At 37.1% G+C, this 18,386-nt stretch overlaps 1 protein-coding gene across 1 annotated transcript; it reads right to left on the bottom strand.

Moving 5' to 3' along the window:
- Positions 1-12,219: 12,219 nt before the first annotated feature.
- LOC141614144 (expansin-A23-like) lies at positions 12,220-13,928 on the bottom strand. Its single transcript, XM_074432920.1, has 2 exons — positions 13,628-13,928; positions 12,220-12,840 (listed from the first exon to the last, which is right to left on the bottom strand). The coding sequence occupies exons 1-2, from the start codon at positions 13,770-13,772 to the stop codon at positions 12,221-12,223; spliced, it is 765 nt and encodes a 254-aa protein (XP_074289021.1). The 5' UTR covers positions 13,773-13,928; the 3' UTR covers position 12,220.
- Positions 13,929-18,386: the final 4,458 nt, after the last annotated feature.

Here is an 18,386-nt window from a genome sequence, read left to right as displayed (position 1 = left end):
GTGTTACATAGTAACCGACTACACACCAAAATGTGTCGCCCTGCCAGATTACCCATCGCCAGTGGGAGCCGCAGCCAATCCCCAACTAAGCCCCGCTCATCAATGAGCGATAACCTTGTTCATTAATGTGCACATCTCCTTCTGTGGCGGGTTCCACAGAGGACGAACGTAGGGCGTGAAGTCACTCCCGCAAGTGACTGTTGGAGCTAGTGTCCTCCACAGTTAGTGTGATAACGTGTATAAATCTCTTATAGGTTCATAGGGTATACTTAGTATTTTATCAGTTGATTAACGTTCACTAATAACGGTTGGTTTGCTAGAAGTTTGACGTTATTATCATACTGATGGCGGTGATCAACTGGTCCCTAAAAGTCACACCTAAGGATGTGTTTGAGAGATGTGATTATATGAAAATATAATCACATTGATGCCTTATATGATTAAAAGGTTAGTCCATGTATTTGACTAAAAAGTTAGTCAATGTGATGATGAGTCGATTATTTAATACAATTAAATAATATCAGCTGAGACGAATTAATTGTTAATTCATAAATTGAATATAAACCGTTATATTTAATTAATGTATATAATGTTAGCTTAAACGAATTAAGATGTTAATTCGTAATTAAACGTAAACGGTTATATTTAATTAGCAAATTATAAATATGCGATATTTATAGTTAATGTATATATTATACGAAATTGTCATAATAAATGATGTCAGACCGATATTAATAAATCGACTACAAACTGTTGTGTGTGGACTTATTAAATACGTGACGACATAAATGACAATTGATAAATATACACATATTATACAATTTGACAACAACCTAAAATAAGAATATTTTCTCCTTATTTTGGTTGTTGGTTACTCGGTTTAAGGAAGAGAAAAAGAAGAAAAAACATCTTCCCTATTTTCTCTCCTTTTGGACGGTTTAAGAGGAGAGAGGGGAGGATTATTTTTCTCACTTGATTTTTCACAAAAACCCTAAAAACTACTCTAAATTTATTAGAAATTAGGGTTTTCTTTCTAGCAAGAAAGAGGCATTTCTCGGAGCATCTTGGGTGCAACGATTAGGAGAATGTCGATCTCGATATTTGTTCTTAGGCCAAATTGCTCGGACCGGAGGTTAATTCTAATCTCTATTCTTTTGTTTATGCAATTTCGTTTATGACTCGTAATTTCATATTTCATAATTTCGTTATAATCCGAATTTTCTTGATGAAATATACCGATATTTCCCACAAGTGGTATCAGAGCGTAGGCCACAAAATTATTTTATATGATTTTCATAAATGGATCAAAACAAAAGACAAAAAAAGGGTTTCGGCCGTTTCAAATTTTTTTTTGCTGAGAGTTTTTTATTTTTTTGATGCCTTATTTCCATTTTGATTTATTGATATTGTTGTTTTAATATGTTAAGATGATAATATGATAAATTTGTAGATGTTTTGATTTAATAAAAATTAAATTGAAATGTAAATGGAAATTGTTTTTGATTTATGATGTTCATTTGGTTTTGCTATATAGTTTTGGCATACATGATGTTAAATTGTTGTTTAAAGAATCATGATTAATTAATTTAATAATGTTCAAATCAATTGTGATGAATCAAATATTCAGATAATCGATTTAATCATAATTTAGATATTCTTTTTAAGAGGTTAAATTGAATCATCTAGTTTGGATCTATGTTTAAATTAAATGTTGTTGATTATGCCAATCTTGTTCTAGTAGCAACATTAAACAAATTTGTTCATATTAAAAGGGTTGTTTTCGAAAAAAAAAAAAAATCTTTTTTTTTTCGATTTTTAGGGCAAATGCCGAGAGGAGCCGAGAGCAATTAAAAAAAATTCGTTTTTTCTTTTTTGTTTTGGCCAATAATTATTATACATTATATCTATAATGTATGATTGTTTGTTGTGAAAAAGTTCACAAATTTTAGATACCTAATTATTTTAAAGTGGTTTAAAATAATATTAGATTAATTCATATTACAAGTTAATGTGTATTAAGATTGGAATTATTGTGAGTAATTGAGGAATTGTCACATAATTTTGATCATTTTAAAATAGGTGGTTTGGATAAATTACTCTACATAATTAAGGAATTATGTCTTAAATGTTAATTTATTGTTGATGCATTTTATTTAGTTGTATGAATTGTTGAATGGTTTATTTACGTATTTTTGCAATCGGTTGTAATTTGTATTACCTAGTGTGGCCTTAGTTGATTATGTTTTCGTAATGATGGAAACATAATCTTGATGTAATTTTGAGATCTCGAATCTCCTTTGGTTTTCTTTAGTATTATGTTTTTGAAATTAGAATGTAAATAGGTTTATTTTGTAATTTTTAATTGTAATTTTGAGAAGACTAAAGATGGAGATTGGATTGCTCACTCCTGCTACATGGACCAAGATGGAACATCAAGACAAGCTTCTCGGGTCCTAGGAAGGATTCCAAAGTTGTATTTATGTTCATTTTGGTAGATAGGCCACACTAGGACTTTATTTTTGTTTTACGTTTTTCCATTCTTGTTGCTTTTCTTCGCGTGATAATTAGTGCATCATATTCCGCCTAAACCAAACCACTTACTTATATGCATGAAAATTGACTCATATAGTTTGGATGTTAGTTATCATGGACATAAAGATGTCACACTATTTTAAGTCATCATCTTAGTTTATTCATTCTCGAATGCTAGATATTAGTTCACTTAAAATGTATTAAAGTAAAGTTGATGGGATCTTCCTCTAAAACTAAAATTGAGACTAGTCTTTATAGGCCAAACAACTATAAATCCCTTCTTCGTCGGTAGGCATATAGGACCTTACTCTCCATGTGACCCCTTCTACGTTGGGTAAGTAGTTTGTGTTGACTTATTTTACCTCAACATTATAATCCGAAGAGTTTCTCGTGATTATGATGGACTATAGATAGAATTTACAGAAATTTATCAACCAAGAATTCTAATAGTAGAATTAGCCAAGAGGTTGGCTTATCAATTTACAGATAATTGAGTCTTGGGATCATTTATATAATTCTTGAGGGAGGTCAATTGTATAAATGCTTGAGTCTTCGCATTATAACAGTTTTTGCATTAGACTTAAATCATAATGATGAGTATGCTTATTATGTTCTTCTTCTTATTTTCGCAGTGTAGAATTCGTTTTATATTGATAATACTGCTTACAACAAATGGCTGGAAATAATGATATCCTTATGCCAAGTGCCACACTTGCACGCGAGTCCTGACTCAAAACTTTCATGGACCACATGAATCAGTCCACACGACTGAAGAATGACGGGTCCAACTTTGCGGACTGGGAGGCATCATTACGGAATGCTGCCATTGCTGACGGTAAGCTCAAGTACTTGACTGAGCCAATACCGCCAAACCCAGGCCCCAATGCAAGAGCTAACGAGTCACTTGCTTATAGTGACTTCGTCATGGAAGCGGGTGCGATAAAGAACGTACTCATTTTTGCAATGGAAACCAATTTGCAAAGACGCTTCATTGCCCAAGGTGCAAACAAGATTTTCAACACGCTCACTAATGAGTTCTCAAAAGCACCGAGAATCGTTACTTATGAGCATACTTGTCGCTTCTTTGAGGCGAAACTCCAGAAGGGCCAACCGGTTAGCCCACACATTCTTGACATGATTGATAATGTCGAGAAACTGGAGGCACTTGATTACAAAATCAGTGAGAGCATAGTCATTGACCATATGCTTCATTCACTTCCTGATGGTTTTGCCCTTTTAAGGGCAAATTACTACATGAATGACATGGTTTTGCCCTTTTAAGGGCAAAGTCCTCATGAGCTACACTCACTTCTCGTACAGACCGATAAGGATATGAAATTGAGTGGGAGCATGAAGCAAGATGTTCTCATGATTTCCAACAAGAATAAGGGTAAGGGCAAAGCTCACGGTGACCTAACTGTAGGAAAGCCAAAGTTTAAGAAGTCAGGAAATAGTAAGAGTGGACCTGGTGAGACTAGTGGCTCACAAGGCAAGGAAAAGAGCAAGGGCGGTAACGTTGAGTGCCACCATTGTCACAAGACTAGGCATTGGAGGAGGAACTGTCCCGTGTACCGTGAGGACATAAAAGCAGGCCGCGTCACTCCTGTTGGTATGTCATCTTATATTCATATGATTGAGATTAACCATGCAAATTTTGGAACTTGGGTACTTGATACTGGTTGTGGTTCTCATCTGTGTAATCATTTGCAGGGCCTAAAAAACATCACACCCCTCGCAAAGGGTGATGTGGACCTGCGAGTCGGGAATGGAGCAAGAGTTGTTGCAGTCTCAATGGGAACATACGTAATCCAGCTCCCGAGTGGTTTTGAGTTATATTTATATAACTGTTACTATGTACCCAGTTTATCTAAGAATATTATTTCTGTTTCCGTACTTGATAAAGACGATTTTTCATTTTCAATAAAGGACAATAGCTGTATTTTCTCTTTTAATGAAATGGTTTATAGCAAATCAGTTTCCATGAATGGAATTTATATCTTAGATCAAACCATAGATATATTACATGTGAATAATAAGAAATTAAAGGTTGGTGACAATGATCAAACTTATCTATGGCATTGTCGAATGGGACACATAAATGAAAAACGTGTAAAGAAACTCAATGAGAATGGGACTATCTCCACATTTGATTTCTCATCATTTGGCATGAGTGAATCATGTCTTATCGGCAAAATGACTCGAATTTCCTTCAAAGGTGTTGGAATGCGTGCTAATGACCTATTAGGACTCATACATACGGATGTATGTGGACCTATGTCAATCACCGCAAGAGACGGCCATAGATATTTTATCACTTTCACGGATGATTTGAGTAGATACGGATATGTCTACTTAATGAAGCATAAAAGTGAGTCTTTTGAAAAATTCAAGGAATACCAGAATAAGGTTGAGACCCAACTGGGAAGAAAGGTTAAAGCACTCCGTTCAAATCGTGGTGGCGAATATCTTTCAAATGAGTTTGATCAACACCTTAAAGACTGTGGAATAGTTTTACAGTTAACTCCACCTGGAACACCTCAATTAAATGGTGTGTCCGAACGGAGAAATCGAACACTACTTGATGTGATTCGATCCATGATGAGTCACACGGTAGTACCTGATTCATTATGGGGTTTTGCTCTTTTGTCAGCTGCTCTTATACTTAATCGAAGTCCGTCTAAAGCTGTCGACAAGACTCCGTATGAAATATGGAAGGGGACGGTCCCTAACTTGTCCTTTATTCGGGTTTGGGGTTGCGAGGCTTATGTCAAGTGGAGACACGAGGATAAGCTCGGCCCGCGATCGGTCAAGACATACTTTATTGGTTATCCAAAAGGAATGTTTGGTCATTACTTATATTCGCCTACCGAACATCCAGTTTTTGTTGCGGCTAGTGCAAAGTTCTTAGAGAAAGAATTTCTCGAGAACAAGTCAAGTAATAGAATCTTCGAGCTGTCGGAGATTCAAGAACCAACAATCGAGGAACAGATGGAGGAAGATGTTCCTTCAACTAATGATACGGTTAATATTCCTCAGGAATCTAGGAGGTCGGGTAGAGTCTCTAATCCTCCAGACAGATACATTGGTATGGTCGAGGAAAATGACGTTTTGCTCCTAGAGAGTAATGAACCCGCTACCTATAAAGGTGCCATGACCTGTTCCGACTCTAAGCTATGGCTTGAGGCCATGCGATCCGAGATGGACTCCATGTATGAGAATGTCGTATGGGATCTTGTTGATTTACCTAACAAGGTACGACCTCTTCAGTGCAAATGGTTTTACAAAATAAAGCATTCTATAGAAGGGCAACCAGATACCTATAAGGCACGACAAGTGGCAAAAGGTTTCACTCAAGTGCACGGATTGCATTACGATGAAATTTTTGCACCCGTAATTATGCCGCGTTCCATTCGGATAATCTTAGCGATTGCCGCTTTTCATGACTATGAAATTTGGCAGATGGATGTGAAAACCGCCTTCTTAAACGGTTATTTGGAGGAGGAATTGTACATGGTACAACCCGAAGGTTTCATAGATCCTGAAAATCCTAAGAAAGTGTGCAAGCTTAAACGTTTCATTTATGGACTTAAGCAAGCTTCTCGGAGTTGGAATCATCGTTTCGACCAGGTGATAAAAGAGTATGGTTTCACTCGATCGATCGAGGAAGCATGCTTATACGTCAAGTAGAGTGGGAGCAAGATTGTTTTCTTGATATTGTATGTCGATGACATACTCTTGATTGGGAATGACATTCTTCTCTTATCTTTGGTAAAAGGATGGTTGAAGAACCATTTCCAGATGAAAGATCTGGGTGAGGCACAACGCATATTGGGAATCCGTATCTATCGAGATAGATCACGACGAATGTTCACTGAGTCAGGAGTCTTATTTAGATAAGATTCTTGAAAGGTTCAGGATGACCAACTCCAAGAAGGGGAACCTTCCAATGACTTCTGGGATGCATTTGAGCAAGTCTCAGTTACCCAAGACACCTGAAGGGGTTGAACGCATGAGTCGTGTTCCTTATGCATCAACCATAGGATCAATCATGTATGTCATGACATGCACACGTCCAGACGTGGCATATGCATTGAGTATGACGAGTCGGTACCAAGGCAATCCAGGTGAAACACACTGGATGGCTGTTAAAAACATCCTTAAGTACCTACGGAGAACTAAGGATTGGGCATTGACTTATGGAGAAGATACTAAGCTATGTGCAATCGGTTATGCATATGCTAGCTTCCAAACGGATCGAGATGATTTGAAATCTCAGTCTGGATTCATCTTTACTCTTAATGGTGCTGCGGTCAGCTGGAAAAGTTCCAAACAGGAAGTTGTAGCAGATTCTACCACTGAATCCGAGTATTATGCCGCTTCAGAAGCAGCAAAGGAAGCTATATGGATGCGTCAATTCTTACAAGGACTAACCATAGTTCCTAGTTCGAATGACCTAATCACCATCTATTGTGACAATAGAGGTGTCATCTTCCAGGCCAAACAGCCTAAGTCTAGCAACAAATCTAGACATGTACATCGGAAGGCTCACCTGATCCGTGATTACGTGGAGCAAGAGGAGATAGTGATTGACAAGATTGCTTCAGATGACAACATCGCGAACCCTCTCACTAAACCATTGAAATATGATAAGCATGAAGGGCACGTTATTTCCATGGGAATTAAACGTGTTCCTGAGTTGTAGTAGTTGCTTATGGATTAGATACATTTTCCTTTTCATATGCTATTTATAACTTCATCGTTTTATTTCATATTTTGTTTTTCATGTGGATTGTACGACAACATTGAACGCCACAAAGTGAACTGAATTACATTATATTTCTTTTGGTCTGTAATCGCCTACATGAGCTGATAACTCTGGCTATTATATTGTGAAGTTGGTTGATGGTGGGTTCAACGAGCCATAAGTCAAACGGTTGGCTGATCGATCACATATGTGAGTTATAACGATACCTCGTAGGACATTGTGACAACATAATGGAGTCCTAAATGTTTAAAAACATTCGGTGCCAGGTCGTGGATTGGACTTCCATTGTGTTCCTAGAGTCGATTCTTTTGACTATCGACTGTCTCTAGAGATTAAGGCAGTTTTTGGGTGACTTTGGTTTCTTTCTCATGGTCGACCGTAACAGGAGGCTAAGCAGATTTTTACTGGGTCATTTCATACTGTGCTTGTATCTGCAGGATTCGAGTTGAAGAAAATATCCAACCTTTATCAGGTTTAGTCATTTCTCAGGGCCGCTCGAGGAGTTGTGACTGAAATGCATGGCCATGCTCGAATGATGATTTGTTTATCAGTTAAGTTACTCTCTAGTCGGGAAAACCACTCTTGATATTGATCACTTGTAAAATACGACCTTTGTGAACACGGATTTTGCAAATTGTTTTACATTGAGTGGGAGAAATTAAGGATATGAGAATCGGTTATCGCACATACACTTGTGAGGACAAGTGGGAGATTGTTGGAGCTAGTGCCCTCCACAGTTAGTGTGATAACGTGTATAAATGTCTTATAGGTTCACAGGGTATACTTAGTATTTTATCAGTTGATTAACGTTCACTAATAACGGTTGGCTTGCTAGAAGTTTGACGTTATTATCATACTGATGGTGGTGATCAACTGGTCCCTAAAAGTCACACCTAAAGGATGTGTTTGAGAGATGTGATTATATGAAAATATAATCACATTGATGCCTTATATGACTAAAAGGTTAGTCCATATATTTGACTAAAAAGTTAGTCAATGTGATGATGAGTCGATTATTTAATACAATTAAATAATATCAGCTGAGACGAATTAATTGTTAATTCATAAATTGAATATAAACCGTTATATTTAATTAATGTATATAATGTTAGCTTAAACGAATTAAGATGTTAATTCGTAATTAAACTTAAACGGTTATATTTAATTAGCAAATTATAAATATGCGATATTTATAGTTAATGTATATATTATACGAAATTGTCATAATAAATGATGTCAGACCGATATTAATAAATCGACTACAAACTGTTGTGTGTGGACTTATTAAATACGTGACGACATAAATGACAATTGATAAATATACACATATTATACAATTTGACAACAACCTAAAATAAGAAGATTTTCTCCTTATTTTGGTTGTTGGTTACTCGGTTTAAGGAAGAGAAAAAGAAGAAAAAAGATCTTCCCTATTTTCTCTCCTTTTGGACGGTTTAAGAGGAGAGAGGGGAGGATTATTTTTCTCACTTGATTTTTCACAAAACACTCTCATCAAAAACCCTAAAAACTACTCTAAACTTATTAGAAATTAGGATTTTCTTTCTACCAAGAAAGAGGCATTTCTCGGAGCATCTTGGGTGCAACGATTAGGAGAATGTCGATCTCGATATTTGTTCTTAGGCCAAATTGCTAGGACCGGAGGTTAATTCTAATCTCTATTATTTTGTTTATGCAATTTCGTTTATGACTCGTAATTTCATATTTCATAATTTCGTTATAATCCGAATTTTCTTGATGAAATATACCGATATTTCCCACAGTGACTCGACTCAACAACCACCACAACAACCACACCAACTCCAACAATGACCAGCAGACAATCAATCGTACATAATACAAACATAATCTTAAATAAATTAACGGTAACTGAGTAGGGAAACCCAACCTTATCGCCAATCCATGAAAATTCATCCAACAATTAGCCAAGCAAGACCCCGAGACGCATTCCTACAAACGATAACCACATCCTATTACAAGACTACCCCAGAAACCTACTGAAAGACGACAACGAAACAACGACTTACCTAGCGATGCGAACCGACGGCAACAACGACGCCATCCTCCCTAGCATCCTTCCTATGTAACCCAATCCCCTTCCATGGTTAGTGTCTAGGCTAGATGAGAGTGTAGGGAAAGGTGGGTGATAGGTGAGAGAGAGATATATTACGCTTAGAGGGAATGGAGTCGTCGAAAATGAAATAAGACTTGCGAACTTGCGTTTTATAATAACGCGCCAACAACGGCTATACTCGGTCGAGTACTCTCATACTCGGCCGATTAAGCCCTACTCGGTCGAGTGTTACCAGCACTGGGCCGAGTAGTCCATACTAGGTCGAGTAAACAACCGCATAAGTCACGTATCCTCACTTATCCTCTCACCTATCCCCTCTTAGGGTCTTCCGTGGTCAAAAGGTTGGTCAAAGTGTCCTTAAACCTAGCGGGTATTACACATATATTTGTACTGGTGTTGGTAGCTTTTGTCCTCTTCGGAGTTTGCTACTTTTTTGGCCTTCCCGTTGGTATGAAGATATGTTCGGTACTTAGTACAATTGGTAGTTTCAGCTTACTACATTGGGTACTTTATATATTTGGTCATGTTTGTTGCACACTTGATTCGTTTGTTCATTTTGTGGATTGTGTTCAAGTCAATGTGGAGACTATCGGGACAAGTTGTGACTTGAGAATCGACTCAATTGAAGCTGGTTTGGGTTTGGTTCGTTTTCGGATAATTCAAGTCAAGTTGGAGATTGTTAGGAATTTCTGCCTTGAATTTGTGTCGGGGACGGATTAAGCTAAGACGGGACGAAGAAACGAATCAAAGAACAAAGGAAGACGGGTACGTGTGTGGTGCGAGTCGACCTTGGAGCTGCCTCAGTGCATGTATGCGTGAATTGCTACATGATTTGTTATCTTGGAAGTTAGTGGTCGTTGTGGGCCCCACGTGCATTTTCCTAATCTTCCATGTTAATAGTAGTCTTTCATGCAGGTTTGGGTTCTTTGGTAAGTTTCGGTAGTTCGGTTTTTTTAGAGAATTAATTATTTAATTTTCTAATAATCTTTATTTCCTAATTAGTTTAGATCTATTATTTAGGGTGGAATAAATCTATATAAAGACCCTTTTATTAGTCTAGGTTAATTAAGGAGAGGGAGATAATATTTGTGAGAATAATCTTATGAGAGTCGATTTGTGAGATTCCATCCGGGAGGAAGTTTCAGTTTGTTCCGGACTCAAGTAGATTGGCGTTCGTCTGAATTTGGAGATCGAAGAAGTCTGTTCGGATCTTGGTGGCCACAAGATCGTTTGTCCTTCATCTCATTTGGGTAGTCTCTTTGAGATTACTATTTTGTTGGTAGAATAGGGTATACTTTTGGTTCTTATTGAGCGCGTGCGTACCGATCTACTGTTGTACTATTATCTCCACAATAGTAAAATTGCTCTCCTTCAAGGTGGACGTAGCCAGTTATTTGACTGGTGAACCACATATATCTGTATGTCATCTTTATTTACATTCGCTATATTTTGTTCTTATCGCCCTAATCAATTAACTATTAGGTAACGGGACGCCTCCGTTACAGCAATAATAGTACGATACCACTTGTGCGGAAGCGTGAATATCCCGTGTCGGGCCTCTGCTGCGTCGGTGTTCACTGTCCATAATAGTATGATATTGTCCGCTTTGGGCCAAGCCCTCACGGATTTACTCTTGGGCTCCTTCCCAAAAGGTCTCGTACTATTATATTTTCTAGACACTTATAAAGATGAGCTTTTATCTTTAATTTACCGATGTAGAACAAGAGTTTGTTGTTTGTACCCTAACAGGTAATATGATCTGTTTTTAACGGCTAGTTAATGTACAACAAGTAATCATGTAAAAACCTGTCGTGTTAGATAATCAATATTTCACTCGCAAAGCTAAGTGTGATTAATTTATAAACACAATTATATTATATGCATCATAAAGAGAAATCACGGGGATAAATATGATGTTAAAGAATTAACCCAAAATCTTATTATAGACGGCATATATTCGTCTATAACTAAAGACGGGTCAAATATAATATCAAATTCTTAATAGGACAAGCAATAAGTGGATTTGTAAAGAAGAGGAAAAAAAAAGATTGGGGTTTGCATGCAGGAAAAAGGAAACACGTATCTAATGCAATACTCCTTTTATTCCTTCTATAGATCATACTCCTTTTATTCCTTCTATATACCACAAAATGACTAGTTTTATTAACTGTTTTATCATATTAGTTTTTCGTAATCATGGAAGTGGTCTTAACGGATCGACTACGTGTAGATACCGTACCGCTCAACTTTAAATAGTCGTTAGTCAGAAGATGACTAGGTGAGATCTGGTCACAATAATCTTACAAAACACTCGTGGTGAACTTGTGCATAAGTGAGATAAATTTAAGACTAGTTTACTATAAAAGATGATTCGTTATTCAAAATCTTTTAAACACAAGACACTATCATATACAGCTAGTCTTGTTATAGACGGATATATTCGTGTATAGCTAAAGACGGGTCAAATAGCTTGAAAGTGATGACATTTTTTACCCCCAACACCCTTGTTTGTCCTATTAGGAAAGTGGTATTGTATTTGGCGCGTCTTTAGTTATAAACGGATATGTGCCGTCTATAATGAGATTTTGTGATCATAATATGGAAGCAATAGCCAATATGTCTCCCGAAAGATGTCATGAGAGATAGTACTCACTACTCATGATCTGAATTCGAATCCAATTAGTATCAAAACCGTTCATATGATCCCTTTAAAAAAAACCTTAAAATGCTTAAATAAAAACACGTTTATGTATTTCATAGTATAAAGTATAAATACTTAAGTATATATATTAGGCTATTAGCCACCAATTGAACATGTGATAAAATAATTTCTAAAAGTTGACTTTAGCTTCAAAGGTTTGACCCAATTGCCAATTATGTGCAGCAACACCAAGAGCTTGTAACGTCCGACCATCACTAGTAGTAACTTCAAATGACAAACTTTGTCCTGATAAATCCATCGGAATATGCCAATTTTGTCCCCAACTACGTGTCATTTGTACCCAATTGGTCGAACTTGAACCCTTAACCTTCATATTAGCCACATCTCCGACTCCTCCAACGTTGAAAACTAACACGTACACCCAAAACTTGTTCCCTTGGATTTGGAACTTGAGACCACCGCGCTTGACACAAGGGACACGTCTGAATTTCACTGGGACTACTCCGGCCTTGTATTCAGCAAGCTTGAGAAACATGACTTCGGCTAAATCGAAGTGTTTTTGAGGAGGATTGCACCAAATATCGTGAGTTTTTGTGTAATTAGGTGGGCAAAAGTTTGTCGCTGTGATCTTAATTGTTCCAGCGTTAGGCTTGCAATTAGGGGAATTAATACATGCTAATTCAAAGCATGCTCCACAAGTACTCCCATTGTTGAATAATGTTGTGCTTAATGCTGCTGTTTCAAGTCCATATCCTTGTTCGAATAGGTTTTTGTATCCGCAAGCACCAACTGAACATTCAAGTAAAGTTATTAGGTTTATATGGAAACAACAACAATATTACCCTAATGTCTTAAACGGGTTACAATCATGGTATTCTATCGTGTTTATTGCAACTTATTAATCTTGTACAAGCATTCTAATTGTTCCCGCGTGCACAATAATGTCTCACTATAAGATAACTTCAACCAATCATTAATGTTTTGATATTCTTACATATAAAATGGTCTCTTTAAGAGAAAAAATAAATATAAGAAACAACCGATCACCTCTAGAATAAAAACCGGGATCCACAAACACAAAAGAAGGTTATAAGAACCACATATATAAATAAACCTACAACCAACCTAAATCTAACCGAGTTTATGTGTATTTTTCTCTTAGCTTTGATTTTTTTTTAAAATATTAATTGGATGAGCTGATAAACTTTACAATAAGTCTCATAATCTTTAAAACAAAACAAAATTCGAAAACTTCATTAAAAGCTCAGAATCTAAATCACCACTTATAATACAATAATAGTGATATAATCTATACATTGTACAAAAACTATATAAAAATAGGTTATCGAAAAGCTCTTTTTCGCAATTTTTTTATGTTAGACCGTCTTACACGAGAATTTAGGAAGGAGAAAACTTTATTAAAAGCTCGGAATCTAAATCACTACGTGCACTACAATAGTGATATAGTCTATAAATTGTACAAAAACTATATAAAATCGAAGCTTATTTTCGCAATTTTTTGTGTAAGATTGTCTTATATGAGAATTTAGGAATAAGAAAAGTGAGAAAGACTTACACATAGTATCGCCCCCATGTATATCACCATAAAATGTAGCATGTGCATCAGAATCCCAACCATCATTAGCACCTTTGCAAGACACCAAAAGAGTTACTAATGTAATTAGTAAACCATAGGTTATGCATAACGAAACCCTACCCATATTATAATTTCAATGGTTTATATTTCTTAAACACAAGATTTATGAAAAATGAAAATATGATTGTTATTGCTTGCAAGCATTTATATTTATATTGTTTTGCATTTACACTTAAGCAAACAAATAATTTCATTCTTTGAAAATTTAGGTGATAAAATTTTGGAATAATACATTGAATTTTTTTTGAAAGCAATATAATACATTGAATTTGATTATTAACAATAATAAGGAGATTGAAATAATACTCAAAACTAAATTAAGATGATTTAAGCAATTAAGTATTAAGCATTAGAATTGTGAAATAATGGAAGAAAAATCTTGTAAGAAATAGTTTACGCAATGTATCATAATCTGTAATGATGTTTTTCTATTTATTATACGTTTTGTTAACTTTGATTTGTGACATCTTCATTTTCCAAAAGGTTTATAGTAATGCTTATTGTATTTTTCTTCTAATGGATATTAATAGTATCATATTAAGTTCATTGAATATATAATTTGAGGTTACTTACAAGTATCATTAAATGATGATTAAGTGCATAAAACCCAATCACTTGTATTGTGCAATCTCTTATTTGAGTTTTTTTTCCTTTAAGATGGGTTTTCGAAATGAGTTGTGTAACTATCTAAGTAGGGACTTTCATTTTTCTCGTAAAATAACTGCCTTTATTATAAAGGTTTTTTGGCGTCAGAGAAATTGCAGTTTCCGGGAAGAGGAAATTCCTAGGGTTATACATAGACCTGGTAAAAGCAACCCGATCTGAATGACCCGACCCGAAAAGGTTGATCCGAGACCCGAAGTAACCCGAACTACATCACCCGAATGTGACCCGAATTGACCCGACCCGATCCGAACATGACCCGAGCTTTCTTGACCCGAACTGGCCTGACCCGAAAATGACCCGATCCGAAACCACCAAACCCGAAAATGACCGAACAAGATATAACTCTAGTTGAACCGAAAAGACTTGAAATAACAATTTCTCTATTATTCATTGACCTGAACCGAAACAACCCTACCAGCTTGACCCGAAACTGACCCGACCAACAAACCTGAAACCGACCCGAAACCCAAAATGACCCGTCCCGACCCGAGTTAACCCGAAATCAATGAGAAACCCGAACTGACCCGACTCGAACCCGACCCGTTAACCCATTTTGTCAGGTCTAGTTATACATTTCACATGAATTAGGAGGAAGTCGGCTAACGTGTGATGGTTTCATGCCAAAGCGTCTTGCTTGTGACGGGCTAATCCCGTCACAAGCTGCACGTCACAAGCTGAAGACCTCTCACAAAAAGAGAGATGGGACAAGGTGGAGCACCTCCCATGTGCTTCCTCACTCACCTCTCATAGGTATTTTGTGAGAGGAAATGGTATCCGTCACAAGCTTGTGACGAATATCGCCGTCTTCAATGAGATTTTGTGGTTTCATGTCGAGCGTACTTATCTGTTTTTTTTTTCACAAAAAAATAGAAATAAAATCAGTCATACCCCATTTTAATGTAGGATTTAGCATATTTAAGGGGATGCAAAAGCAAAACTCCAACTTAGCATAAAAATTTAACCGTGTTTGTAGGCGCTATTATTAGATACATGAACATATAATTGAGCGTGATTAAGTGTTCTATACCGTGACAATATAAATAGTCCATATTTGTAGATTCGAATATTTGATAAATATTAGATAATATACAACCGTATTTTACTAGAATTATATTAAAGATATTTGACATATTAGACCCGTTAAATGTATGTAAATTGCAATATTTTATGTAAATTGTGACATTTTAACTTATGTTTTAATATAAGTAATTAAAATAGGAATATGAGATAGGAATAGGAATTGTGTTGAGTAGAGATGATAATTAAATAGAATAAGAAAACATGGGGGAACCCACATGTAAGAACTCAGCGGTCAATCAGAAGCCAAGAAAAAACTTAGCTTTTATACTATGCAATTATGGTTAACTCAAAATATATAAACTGGAGTATATTTTATACGGAGTATCAATTGTTGGAGTTGGAGTAACTATTTTATTTCACAGAAAAGAAAAAGCGATTTTGAGAGAGGTGGAAATGATGTTGTAAAACTGTTAGGGGTTCCAAAGAGAAAAAAAAAATTAAATTAGATTTAGAAAAAAAAAAAGGAGGAACAGGAGAGAGGGTAATTAATTAGAAGAAAGAAATTATGGTGGGACCAATATATTTTTTCATCCCTTAATTTCAGGAGTCAATCAAAAGTCAAGAAAAAACTTGGCTTTTATACTATGTAGATTTGGATGTTAATTTCATTATTTAAAAGGTGATGCTCATTCATGTACATGATTTACTCAATTATGGACATAATTTATCAATATACCCCTACCATTTCAACCCATCTCTTTCAATTCTCATTCTAATTATTACTGGCCTTTCTTTCAACCACCACTCAGTGACCCAACCACCTTCCCCCACCGCCCCTCCCCTGCCCCACTCGCCGGCCGAAAACACCAGTCCTCCTTTGCAAGACTCGCTGCCCACACCCTCTAAAGATAAAAATTATAAAAAAAAAATTCAACCACCCCTTTACCCCTCCTACACCCACCCTATGCTCTCTGTCGATGACAACCCCTTCCTCGACCAACGATGCCCATACCACCACCTAGCCTATAGTCGATGGCTCGCTGCCGAACACCATTCACCAATGTCATCGACCACCTCAGATTCTAACCAATGTCGACGCACGATGACCACCATCGACCAGACGACTTACCCAACTACATGCCTCCAACTATTTGAGATCCCGATCCCTTGCACGCCGACCAGACGACGTTCCTACCGCCGCCATCGACACTGTACCCTGCAACCTCTCTTTCTAATAAACCTAATTTCACAAATTTTGATTTTATTTAACCCCAATTTAACAATTAAATGATTAGTTACAATTTGATTAAAGAATGAAGTATGAATGAATAGGAATCAATACTTGATTGTGAAAATTAAGATTAAAATTGAGTATTTTTTTTTTTTGGCAGCTGTAAATAAAGATATACCTAACTAGGTTTATACAGATGGCATTTGACTCATTTGGTCAAATGCACTTATTTTAGGAATACCACCATAAGCAAAAACAACAAAGTAGCTACATCCGCTAATATAAGAGTGTTGATGGCGTACGGCTGACTGCACACAAAGATTATCTTCAACATCCCCATCATCCATGAAGGGGCAGCTAGAGCTGGCCAAATGGTCAATCATACCTTTACTCATCTTAACAGACAAAGTTTCGGAGAAATACCTGCAACAAGACACAAAAATGTGTCTTGGAGATTCATCCTCTTGGCTATGAAAAAGGGCATCTGAAGACCAACGAGAAGCTTGAACTATCAAGAAAGCACAAAGTGCACTTACGTCACTAGGACGTAGAAGGAAGAGGCGGAAAGTAAACCAAAATCTGTCTCCAAAGGAGCAAAAACTCCTGCACTTTAGAGGACAATCCCTATAGACAAGAAACTCGTAGCCTGGAAAAGCGAGAAAGTATGTAACCAGCGATAAAGTAAGCAACTTGTACAGACCCCTAACCAAAACCATCTCAAAAAGCCAGAAAGAGATGGACACAACACCAGCCGGATGCAAAATTACATTTGTTGTTATTGACTCCCTAATAAGATGACAAACTAGTCCCCGAATGGCTAAGGGACAGGACACCCTCAGCCAAAAGAAGGTTATTATTTGAATAAATTAAAGACAAAGACATTGATTAAACATTAGAAAAAAGAGGAACCACCGCAACCGACACAACCACCATCACCACGAGACCATAACTTCCCCTACCAGTCCCAACAAAGACATTGCAACCCTCACAATCAGACCTCACTCCAAACGAAAACAGCGGCGGAGACAATCGTGACTTCACAAAAACGCAGCAGCCCAAACCAAAGACACCCATTTCACCTAACGAAACCTCCCAGGACCACTGCTATACATGCAACAGGACCAAAACAAATTCTACCAAGACCAACACAACAGACAGAAACAGGAACGAAAACAAAACCCATCGAAACCAAACCGACCGACAACAAAAACGAAAAGACCCGACCCAGGGATGGGGGGAATGGGGGGATCACCCCTGGGTTAAAACAGACCGACCACAACCAAAACTAAAAGACACGAACTAGGTGTGGGGGGATCACACCTGAGTTGCATGCAACAAAAACGGTGACAGGACAAGGATCCGGAGGGACAGGCCGTCAAGCGACAGTCTCAACCCGAACATGAACACGGGTCCCAAAAAAACAAAAGCTGCTGCGAGCCTGCCCGGAGCGATCCATCTGATTGTCGATGGAACCCACAGCAAGGGCCACGGGCTGATCCGCTCAATAAACCGACGAGGGAGTGAGATCTAACCGGAGGAGCATTATCCGAGGGACGAGAAGAAATGAATCGCCGGAAATAGGCCATTGGGAGGACCCATCTCCGGCGATTAGGTAGAGGAAGAAGGGTTGGCGATGTGGGAAGGTGATGGCGGCGGAGCAGTAGGTTGATTTTTAGGGTTTTTTTAGAGAGAAATGTTAGAGAGAGAGGGAGATTTTTTAGACAGAAATGTTGAGTAATTTGATGGAGATTTGATTAATTT

The sequence above is a fragment of the Silene latifolia genome, chromosome 1, assembly GCF_048544455.1.
Source record: "Silene latifolia isolate original U9 population chromosome 1, ASM4854445v1, whole genome shotgun sequence".
NCBI lineage: Eukaryota > Viridiplantae > Streptophyta > Magnoliopsida > Caryophyllales > Caryophyllaceae > Silene > Silene latifolia.
The sequence above is the reverse complement of the archived record's forward strand: the minus strand, read 5'-3'. Positions and strand labels throughout refer to the sequence as shown.